This window comes from Cyprinus carpio, chromosome A22 (assembly GCF_018340385.1).
Source record: "Cyprinus carpio isolate SPL01 chromosome A22, ASM1834038v1, whole genome shotgun sequence".
Taxonomy (NCBI): Eukaryota; Metazoa; Chordata; class Actinopteri; order Cypriniformes; family Cyprinidae; genus Cyprinus; species Cyprinus carpio.
In genome coordinates this window covers 5,698,811-5,710,577 of record NC_056593.1, presented here as the reverse complement: position 1 = coordinate 5,710,577, position 11,767 = coordinate 5,698,811, and the positions used below count along the sequence as shown (strand labels likewise).

General features: G+C 38.2%; 1 protein-coding gene across 3 annotated transcripts; it reads right to left on the bottom strand.

Annotated features, from left to right (window-relative positions):
- Positions 1-259: 259 nt before the first annotated feature.
- LOC109047222 lies at positions 260-11,767 on the bottom strand. Of its 3 annotated transcripts, none has more exons than XM_042712399.1 (5): positions 11,167-11,767; positions 10,738-11,070; positions 1,130-1,264; positions 847-938; positions 260-501 (listed from the first exon to the last, which is right to left on the bottom strand). In XM_042712399.1, exons 1-5 carry the CDS (start codon positions 11,378-11,380, stop codon positions 394-396), a joined length of 882 nt encoding a protein of 293 aa, XP_042568333.1. In that variant the 5' UTR covers positions 11,381-11,767; the 3' UTR covers positions 260-393. The 3 variants fall into 3 exon arrangements, with proteins under 3 accessions (XP_042568333.1, XP_042568332.1, XP_042568334.1); XM_042712398.1 differs by lacking the exon at positions 10,738-11,070 and adding an exon at positions 1,447-1,779 and having other exon boundaries at positions 11,167-11,740; XM_042712400.1 differs by lacking the exons at positions 10,738-11,070; positions 11,167-11,767 and adding exons at positions 1,447-1,779; positions 1,876-1,968.

Genomic DNA, 11,767 nt, shown 5'->3' with positions numbered 1-11,767 from the left:
AATGTTCATATTGGTGACATATTCTCCGATATATCGGCGACAGTCTTATATCAGCCGATAATACTCTTGTAGTATTTGTATGTGTAGAATTAACATTAACCAGGATTAATAAGTATCATCCATTGTAATGTTAACACATTGAACCTTATTATAAACTGTAACCATATCAATCAAGATTGATCTGTTAACATAAAATACACTGTAGCAACAAACAAAAAAAACAATTATTTAATAAATAAACAAACAAAAAACATTATTCAAAAAAAAAAGTGACGAAAACACATTGACCTTTATAAAACAATCCTACGACAACAAAAAAAAAGGAGTAGACTCACAGAAGGTGTCAAACTACCACATTAACAACTGTTGACTGCAAGATGTGTTGATCTCTTCTCATGATTGTCTAGGATGTGGCTTTGGTTTCTGAAGAAGTTGATAAGTGCTGTTTATCTGAATGGGATTTTCTCCTCCGGAATATGTGGACAGCTCGATTTCAGAATACTATGAGAACAATAACAGAAATTAGCCACTTTATAAAGCTCTTCACCATGCATGTGAACACGTTTGGTTGATTATGTTAAACATTTATGAATTCATTGAGCATCCAGTTGTTATTGTAGCTAACTCTGTGTTTCACAGTTGCTTAAGATGTTTGCAACACTTCATGAGTTGTAAACTCTGAAGAATGATATCTCTCACCATCAATTCACAACTAATGAGTTTCGAAACCCGTTCAGCTACTTGAGAAACACTAGGAAGAACTTTAGTTGTTGCTCAGGAATTTTAGAAACAGTTCATACTATAAACTGAAATGGTGATTGAATCATACAGCAATATAAGTCTTACCTGTGCAGTGTTTAAGTCCTCATGCGACACTGGTTCGACATTCTGGGGTTGTCGACTTTTTCTTGGCTTCTTAAGTTTGAGCATTAACAGACCTGAAGTAGCACATTACATTTTGGTTAAGTTATCGTCATGAAATGAATATGAAACACATTCATAATAAATCAATACTTTAGTACATTTCAAAGAAACTCTTCATAAAGGAATACACTAAACTTAACTTAAATAAAACTTCTGATCATGTTTTTTGTACTTTCAAAACTTGATTGTCTCTCAGAAATCTCACCTGTTATTGCAATAATCAGCACAGTGTTCAATAGGAGAGATGTAATGGTCAGAATCTGGGGAAAATTGGGTGTTGTTTTACAATGTGGTTGATTATAATTGTTGCTTTCTGTTTGATTTTGATCTTGGGCAGATTCTGTTTAAATAGAAGAATTGTATCAGTTTTGTGCTTTTAATGCCAAATATGATTAAAAACCTCTGATAGAATTAAATGTAAAAGTATACATTTATTGCAGTTACACATATAATTAATTAGTTAGTTATAAATCTATTCATACTTTTTTGTGTCAATTGTAAATTTAATTTAGAAATACTTACCAGTGGTGTAAAGTCTGAAGCCTTCGCTGATCTGTAGAGTTTTGTTTAGTTTTGCACAATAATATATTCCTATTTCATCAGAAGTTATGTTACTTATAAATAAACGGCTCAAAGTAAGTGATGAATATTTGCCTTTCAGTCTTTTATCTAGTGTATGAGATGATGCAGAATCTGACGTGAAAGTCCGCAGTATCAGCACTGGAGAGTCTGTCAGTTTCTGGAAAATCCAATAAATTTCTTTCACACCAATCTGACAGTCTAAAGTCACATTTCCCCCTAAATTCACCCGTTTATCAGTTAAACTCTCTGTAGTTTGACACCACACCAGTGGAACTGTGAAGATAAAACACATATAGTAAAACACAAAACTCTTGAAATCAATCTTGAAAACTATTCAGTCATGTGAAGATTACTCTGAAATTAACTTACAGAAGAGTAAAAGCTGCGTCGTCCTCATTCTGTCGTTGTTGTGCTCATATGCAATAAGAACTTATACAAGTCTGAGCGGAAGAGCTACCACATATGTGCAGAAAAAATTCAAGAGGAAACCACCAGACACCCTTGAAAAGAGGAAGCTGAACTTGAACCCACAAACACTTTAAAAAAAATAAAACAAATTTAAGAAGGTGAAAGTGCATGAGATAAAGTGTTTGATTTGGCGATCTAACTTCAACTGTCAATAGGTTTTACTTTTGATTAATTAAATTGCTATATTAGCACCTGAACTAGGTCTAATTTTGAAGCTGATTTTTTTTGTATTCCAAGCAAAACTTTATAGGCCCAACTTGCAAGCTAATGTGTCTGGGTGTTTTCGGGCGGTACCAGCATGTTGGTTTTGCTGACCTAGTTCACGTTAGCAAGTGTGGATTTCAGACATGTCTGTACTGTACAAGTTTAAGTATGCCATAGTCTTTTTAGCCGCCATTGCTATTTCATACGGCCTCTGGAACATGGATACAGATAACACTCCGAAAAGCAAAGAACATCTGGCAATGTTCTCCTAAAGTTATGAACAAACATTCTTTTAGTAACATTAATAGAATGTTCATTCAAAGTTATGGTCTTTAATAATGTTCTAAAAACGTTATTAAATAGTTAATAAAGAAACTTGATTCTAATCCTCATTATATAAGCGTTAGCCGCGCTTATGCTAATAATTAACTTCAGAAAGGAGAGCGCATCTGCACAGCGGTAGCCTACTTAAAAAAACTGGTAACGTTAGCATAACATTTTCGCTTTTTTAGTAGGCCTACCGACTTGGTACCGAAGTACCGGGTCTTTTGACAAAACTAATTGTTATAACATATTTTTGTCAGCTGGGATGCAAGATTGTATCCCTCACTGTAAAAAAATAAGTGTAATTTTAACTGTACAATTTTGTAAAAATGCTACGGGAAAAAAAATGTTAATAGGTTAACAGTAAGTTCTTGTACTAGCTATATACAGGGAAAAACTGTAAAAGATCTAACCAGACATTTAATGTAATTTTACAGTAAAATACTTTTAATTTTACAGTTTTTAAAAAGGTAAAAAAGAACAAATCAATCTATAATTTACAGTCAAAAACTGTAAACTGATATTCCCAGAATTCCCTGCATGACGCTCCACATTTGAAAGTATTTTGTTTAAATAATCATGTTTTTTAATAGTTTTACATTTGGGCTTTATGTTACATCTTCTGTTGTTTAATGAAAATTTATTGCATTATTTAAGTATCATGTGTGTCACCATGATGGTGTTTTGTGTTTGCATGAATGCACCTTCTATAGCGGCGAAGCTACTTGTAATGAGCTTTGATTCTTCGTGTGGCTTTCTCTTTTACCACCTGGATTATTATGGTGGTTGTCAATATGTTAAAGGTACAAAACTTAAGAATTTACTGGTTTACATTCAAATTTTCTTGTTTGTAAATTACAGTTTTATACAGTTTTTGGCCGTAAATGTGTTTACAGTTTTTCTGTATTTTTTACAAAATTATTCTGGCAACCACAGCTGCCAAAATTATTTTGTAAAAACTAAAGAATTTTTTTTTTTTTTTACAGTGTACCTGTAAGGAGGGTTTAGGCTGAGTGGATTCCATAAGCGGGTCTTTATTATAGGATCTGAGCATAAAATCCAAACAATAGGCACTACTCGTGGTCAGGTCACAGGCTTGGGTCAAAACACAGGCAAAACAATCCACAGGCAGACAAAATCAATGGAGCAATGAAAGAACGCTTAGTAAGGCAGTGAACTGGGCAGTGAACCTGGCAATACTTCGCAAAGTGGCAGTACAAACAAAGGCCTTAAATACAGGGTGACAGGAAATGACAAGACAGGAACTGATGTGAGCCGGGAAATGGCAGGGAAATATTCAGGTGAAGGCTCCCTCTGGTGGACTGGAGCCTGATCAAACGTTACAGATTCCCTCCCCCTAGGAACACCTCTAGGTGTTCTTCTAGGACGACCCCTTGGTCTGGGTGCCGGACGATCTGGGTAAGTTTGGTGAAAGTCTCTGATAAGTGATGAATCCAAGATGTCCTTAGTTGTTACCCACGATCTCTCCTCCGGGCCGTATCCCTCCTAGTCAATGAGATATTGCATCTGACCCCTCCTCCTGCGAAAATCTAGGATCTCCCGGACTAGGTAGGCAGGAGCTCCCTCGATCTCAAGCGGTGGAGGCGGTTCTTCGTCAGTGGCTTCGGGGAAAGGAAGGAGAGATGCGGTAATTAGCAGGCAACTCTAAACGGTACGTAACAGGATTAACTTGACGTATAATCTTAAAAGGACCAACGTACCTTGGACTTAATTTCTTGCACGGGAGTTTCAGGCGTAGGTCACGAGTGGAAAGCCACACCATTTGACCTGGCTGATACTCAGGATGTGGACGTCTGTGTCGATCAGCTTGGATCTTTTGAGATCGTATAGCCCTCTGGAGACGGACATGAGCATTGTCCCAGACCTGTTCACTTCTTCTAATCCACTCATCCACAGCAGGCACTTCAGATGGCTCCCCAGACCAGGGAAACAGAGGAGGCTGATATCCAAGGACACATTGGAAGGGGGTAAGCCCAGTTGAAGAGTGAGTGAGGGAATTTCGGGCATACTCTGCCCATGGGAGGAATATGCTCCATTTCTCCTGTTCCTGGCTACAGTATGATCTCAAGTATCTGCCAATCTCCTGATTAAGACGCTCTACTTGACCATTAGCTTGAGGATGATAGATGTGAGACTGACATTGATGTTTAAATGTTTGCAAAAAGCTCTCCAAACACGGGATGTGAACTGTGGCCCTCGATCAGTCACAATATCATCTGGTAGTCCGTAAATCCTAAATACTTAATTAAACAAAACTTGGGCAGTTTCCATGGCAGTGGGTATTCCTTTCAATGGAATGAGACGACAAGACTTAGAGAAGCGGTCAATGGAGACCATAATGGTGGTGAATCCTTGAGCGTTAGGCAGATCAGTGACAAAGTCAATAGACAGGTTTGACCAGGGTCGTTGGGGAATTGGTAGCGGTTCTAGAAGTCCTGCAGGCAATTGTCGAGGTGTTCGTGACTGAGCACAGATCTGACAAGCACTTTCATAATTACTGACATCTGCAGATAATGTGTGCCACCAAAAAGAATTTCTGACCAAAGCCGTGGTGCGATTAATTCCAGGATGTCCAGAAGCAGTGGATGTGTGAACCCATTGAATGATTCTGTTACGCAGACTGGTGGGAACATAGATTTTCCCAGCTGGGCACTCTGGAGGGGATGGCTCTTCGTGTTGGGCATGTTGAATCTTTTCCATAATATCCCACTGGATGGGTGGGATGATGATGGAGGGTGGTAAGATGGTTTCTGGTCTCATCTGTGAATTAGCAGAGTCATGGATACGTGACAATGCATCCGCCTTACTATTTTTGCTCCCTGGACGGTATGTGACTGAGAAATTGAATCGAGTGAAAAAGAGTGCCCATCTTGCCTGACGAGGATTCAAACGCTATCCTTGATAGACTCTAGGTTTTTGTGGTCTGTAATGACCTGAAAGCGATGAAGGGCGCCTTCTAGCCAGTGTCTCCATTCTTCCAGAGCGGCCTTGATGGATAATAATTCCTGGTTACCAATATCGTAATTGTTTTCGGATGGAGTTAACTTTCTTGAGAAGAATGCACAAGGGTGTAACTTGCCGGGTGTTCCATGACACTGAGAGAGGACAGCACCGATTCCACAGTCGGAGGCATCAACCTCGACGATGAAGGGAAGTTTAGGATCTGGATGCTTAAGAATGGGAGCTGTGGTGAAACTGGACTTGAGCTTGTTAATTGCTGAAGTAGCTGCCTCCGTCCATACTAACTTCTTGGGTTTTCCTTTAAGTAGTGAGGTGACAGGTGCAGCTATGGTACTGAAATCACAGATGAATCTATGGTAGAAGTTTGCAAATCCTAGAAATCGTTGTAACTCCTTAACAGTGCTGGGTATGGGCCAGTCCGTGACAGCTTTTACTTTGTTGTCATCCATTTCAACCCCTGAATGGCTAATATTGTATCCCAGGAACTTGATTGATGTAACATGAAACTCACACTTTTCCGCCTTGACAAAAAGACCATTCTGGAGTAGGCGTGACAACACAGTTCTTACATGAGAGATATGATCCTCCATGGAGCAAGAGTAGATCAAGATATCGTCTATGTAGACAATCACATACTGATTCAAGAGATCCTTGAAAACTTCATTAACGAAGGACTGGAAAATTGAAGGTGCATTGGCCAACCCAAATGGCATAACCAAATACTCGTAGTGCCCCCTGCTGGTGAGAAAAGCCATCTTCCATTCATCACCCTCACGGATTCTGATGAGATTGTAGGCAGATCTGAGGTCCAATTTAGTGAAATAGCTGGCCTCAAAGGATGGCGATTCTTAACAGTGATAGCGTTGAGTGCACGATAGTCAATACAAGGTCTTAAACCACCATCTTTCTTGTCAACAAAAAAGAACCCAGATGCTGCAGGAGAGGTGGATGGCCTAATAAACCCATAAGATAAGGCTTCTTCAATATATTCTTCCATGGCCTTGGTTTCAGGAATAGACAGCGGGTAAACACGACTCTTAGGTGGAGAGGTGTTAGGAAGGAGGTCAATGGCACAGTCCCAGGGGCGATGAGGTGGCAACTTGTTGGCCTTGTCTTTGCTAAATACCTCGGCTAAGTCGGCATACTCAGTAGGGACATTAGTGGGTAGTGAAATTGGATTCTTGGCTAGATGAGTCGTGCAGACTGGAAGCTTGGTGGGCAGCTCTAGACAGTGAGAGTGACAATGAGGTGACCAACTGACCAACTCCCTCTCCTTCCAGGAAAACTGTGGGTCGTGCGTAGACAACCAAGGATATCCGAGGATAACTTGGTTTCGTGGTGATGATATAACATAGAGAGTGATTTCTTCCATGTGAAACAGGCCAACTCTAAGTTTTATGGGAAGTGTTTGATGTGTGATATGACCTTTTACCGACAGGACCATCATCAACGGCAGTAACAGCAATAGGTGGTTCACATTTGGTTGTAGGAATGTTCAACTGCTTAACTAAATCTTGATGAATCACATTTGCAGCAGCTCCAGAATCTATTAACGCTGAAAAATTATGGTCTTGATTGGCAACTGACAAAATGATGGGAAGTGACAAGCATAAACTGATTTGTAAAGTATTGAACCTGTGACTCACTCGATAACTTGAAGAGGGGTTTGCAGCAGGTTTAACAGGACAGTCGGAACAGCGATGTCCTGATTCACCACAGTAGAAACAGAGTTGATTGAGTAATCTTCTTCTCCGTTCATCAGGTGGTAAGTGAGTTCGTCCGATTTGCATGGCTTCAGTAGGAACAGACTGACATGGTGTTTGCGCAGTAATAGTAGGCACATAAGCGAAGTTAGACTTGGGACTTGGTTGAGTTCGTAAAAGATTGTCAATCTTGATAGCAAGGGTAACAAACTGGGAGAAGTCGAGGGAGTCATCTTTACATAGTAATTCCGCTTGTAATTTAGCAGACAGACTTGAATGAAAAATGTGCTTCAAAGCAACGTCATTAAACCCACTTTGTGCTGCGAGAGTGCGAAACTGGATAGCATAGTCAGAAGCTGGTCTGTTGCCTTGACGTAACGGAGTTAGTTGAGTTGCTGCGTCCATGCCCCCAGCAGGATATTGGAAGACATCACGAATCAATTGAGTGAAATAACTATAAGACTGCTGGATATGTGTGTCATGATCCCAAACAGCTGTAGCCCACTCTAATGCTGGTACCGGTAAGCAAGGTCATGATAAACTAACACTTTGTATGGTCTTGGTGGAAAGTTTCAGGTTGGTTAGAGAAATAGATAGAACACTGTCGTAGGAAACCAATACAGTTGTCAGGAGAGCCATCAAACTTATCAGGTAAAGCAAATCTTACCGGGTCAGGTCGTGGGGCAGGGAGAGACCGAATGTACTGTGTCAAATGCTCATTGGTGGCTTGTAGCGTCAACAACTGGTGTTGAAAACCATTCAGCAGATCCTTTTGATACTCGATGGTAGAAAGGAGTTGAGAGACTTCCGCTGGATCCGCACCAGGCGAAGTATTCTGTAAGGAGGGTTTAGGCTGAGAGGATTCCATAAGCGGGTCTTTATTATAGGATCTGAGCATAAAATCCAAACAATAGGCACTACTCGTGGTCAGGTCACAGGCTTGGGTCAAAACACAGGCAAAACAATCCACAGGCAGACAAATCCAAAACAGTAATCCAAAAACGTGAGTCAAAAGAGCAAAAGCAAAGGTCATAACAAATAGCATCAATGGAGCAATGAAAGAACGCTTAGTAATGAAACTGGCAATACTTCACAAAGTGGCAGTACAAACAAAGGCCTTAAATACAGGGTGACAGGAAATGACAAGACAGGAACTGATGTGGCAGGAACAGGAAGTGGCAGAGTTCAATATTCAGGTGAAGGCTCCCTCTGGTGGACTGGAGCCTGATCAAACGTTACAGTACCCTTCTTGGACCTTCTTGGATTCTCTTGACTGAACAAATCCAGCTATTGGTAAGTATGTAATTACAACAATACATTATTGAATATTTCTTTTGTATGTGTTAAAGGGTTAGTTCACCGAAAAACTGTCCCCAGAATATGGTTAAATAAGTGTACAAAAAACATGTCACAGTTTCCAAGTGTCAAGCAGCACAACTTTTTTCAACATTCATAATAATGAGAAGTGTCTCTTGAATTTTACTCAAGTAAATGCAGAGTTAGTGAGCATAAGACTTTACCAACCCCAAACTTTATATTCCTTTTTTTTTTTTTGTTTTTTTTTTTTGTTTTTTGCTATTTTACATCAGTGTGTGTTTGTAAAAACCCTTTTGTATTAATATTTCATTTATAAGATCAAGACAGAAATAAAGAGAAGTAATGCTGATAAAATACTGATAATATTTTATTACATATTTAGGTTATACACATCAGTCAATCTTAAACAAGTCAACAATATTTTGTCAATCTAACAATATTTTACAATGATTATTTATCCATATATACTTTTCTTAGACTGTATGATATGATCAAGGTTTTGTCTTTGGCTTTTGAAAAGAAACAAAAGTGTTGTTGGTCGGTTGGGACTGACGAAACTCCACTTCAGAAAACTACAGAATGGTAAAAACAAAACAAAAAGTAAAATGATTACTTTCAATTAAAAGACCGAATTACTTACTTTCAACTAAAAAGAAAATGCTGAATAAAGCATTCCCTTTTACATTGTTGGTGTTAGCCTAACTTGTTTAGCCGTCGACAATTTAAAAAATGCATGACTAAAAGGAAATAGGGTAAAGTAAAAACGTCTTATTTTCATATTTATATGTAAAAAAAAAGTATTCTGAAGTAAAAACAGTAGATGTTCACTAAAACATTTAGAGTGAAAATCTCAGGACTGGTTGACCCTGATGTCTGGGTTTGATTGACTTGCTCAAAATTCAACCTCGCTACCGAGAACACAGGTGAATAAAAAGCATCCTATTGTTTAGCTAGAAAATGTGTAATAGCGCCCCCCGACATTAGCAACCAAACCAATGTTTTAAAGAAATAAGGGGGGATTCTCCATAAATTTTTGCGTCAAATATGAAGTAGTTTTAACCTATTCTTTCTGAGCTATCAAATTCTGGGGTTGTTGATTTTGGTAAGATGTAACCATGTGCCCACTTACACAAACATCCATTGACTCCTACCTTGTTATCGTTTTAATGGGATGCTTGGAAAGTACGGAACGTGCTATGCGTTAAAGGTTAATTCAATTCCAGCATATTCGGGAATATGGGTCTACTTAACAAACCAATGCACTACATCACCGAGCCTTACTCCCTTAACCAAATCCATGCACAAATAGTTGTATTTAACTCTGGGATGATGGAACCGGAACGGCTAAACTGCTAACTCGCTTCGAGTTTTCACCTACAAATTGTGACATCATAGTTCCACTCTCCATTCAATTGTACATCCCAGTTTTCTCTTCATGTTACACCGGAAGTGCTTAAATGCTAACTTAATAGCGCCCCCTACCATATAACAATGTAAAAACAAAACACAGAATCACAAATAATAATTTTTTTGGAAATTCTTCACAGAAAATGTGTAATAGCGCCCCCTACCATATAACAATGTAAACACAGATTCTCGGAGCATAAGTATAGCTCAAATATATTTAGACTTTTTCTAAGCATAAGTCAAGTATACTTAAATGTCATTTGAAGTTTATTTCTGAGAAGTACATAACGCCCATGTCTGAGAAGTACTTAAAAAGTAGACTGAAAGTATACTTTTCTATTTTTTAGTTTAAAAGAAGTATACTGATAGCACATTTGAATAAACTTCTTTTTCGTAAGGGTGCTTGTGCACGAGCAAATAGGTAGCTTAATATTGATACATGCAATGACTATCCATTATGACATGTAGGCATTTTTATATTTATGTAGTCTACACTATAACAATCTTTTACATTGTAATCCTTTAATTTGTAATACCTATTATTGCAATAATCAGCACAACATTCAGTAGAATGTATGTAAGAATCAGAATCTTATAAAACTCAAATGTTTTCTCACATGTTTGTTCCTGATATTTGTCTTCCATTTAATTTTGATCTTGTGCAGATTCTGTTTAAATTGTAGAATTGAAGAATTGTATCAGTTTTGTGCTTTTAATGCCAAATATGATTAAACGCCTCTGACAGAGATAAATGTAAAAGCATACATTTACTGCAGTAACACATATAATAAATATATATGCAGTAATTTAATTTAGAAATACTTACCAGTGGTGTAAAGTCTGATGCCTTCGCTGATCTGTAGAGTTTTGTTTGCTTTTGCACAATAATATATTCCTATTTCATCAGAAGTTATGTTACTTATAAATAAACGGCTCAAAGTAAGTGATGAATATTTGCCTTTCAGTCTTTTATCTTGTATATTAGATGATGCAGCATATGATGTGAAAGTCCGCATTATCAGCACCGGAGAGTCTGTCAGTTTCTGGAAAATCCAATAAATGTCTTTCGCACCAATCTGACAGTCTAAAATCACATTTCCCCCTAAATTCACCTGTTTATCAGTTAAACTCTCTGTAGTTTGACACCACACCAGTAAAACTGTGAAGATAAAACACATATAGTAAAACACAAAACTCTTGAAATCAATCTTGAAAACTATTCAGTCATGTGAAGATCACTCTGAAATTAACTTACAGAAGAGTAAAAGCTGCGTCGTCCTCATTCTGTGGTTGTTGTGCTCATATGCAGCAAGACGATTAACTTCTACAAGTCTGAGTGGAAGAGCTACCACATATGTGCAGAAAGAAATCAAGAGGAAACCACCAGACACCCTTGAAAAGAGGAAGCTGAACTTGCACTGACCAGACTGTTTACTGTTATTAAAGCATTTAAGAAGGTGAAAATGCATGAGATAAAGTGTTTGATTTGGCGATCTAACTTCAACTGTCAATAAGTTTTACTTTTTAGCACCTGAACTAAGTCTAATTTTGAAGCGGATTTTTTTGTTTTCCAAGCAAAACTTTATAGGCCAAACTTGTAAGCTAATGTGTCTGGGTTATTTCGGACAGTACCAGCATGTTGGTTTTGCTGACCTAGTTCACGTTAGCAAGTGTGGATTTCTGACATACCTGTACTGTACAAGTTTAAGTATGCCATAGTCTTTTTAGCCGCCATTGCTATTCAATACGGCCTCTGGAACATGGATACAGATAATACTCCGAATAGTAAAGAACATCTGCCAATGTTCTCCTAAAGTTATGAACAAACATTCTTTTAGTAACATTAATAGAATGTT

Excerpts from the sequence above, each read along its gene's own strand:
- LOC109047222 (XM_042712399.1), bottom strand. The coding sequence starts at position 11,380 with ATGCATTTTCACCTTCTTAAATGCTTTAATAACAGTAAACAGTCTGGT. Across the intron at positions 11,071-11,166 it reads GACGCAGCTTTTACTCTTCT|TTTTACTGGTGTGGTGTCAA; the intron begins GTAAGTTAATTT and ends TTATCTTCACAG. Across the intron at positions 939-1,129 it reads GCTGATTATTGCAATAACAG|GTCTGTTAATGCTCAAACTT; the intron begins GTGAGATTTCTG and ends GTGCTACTTCAG.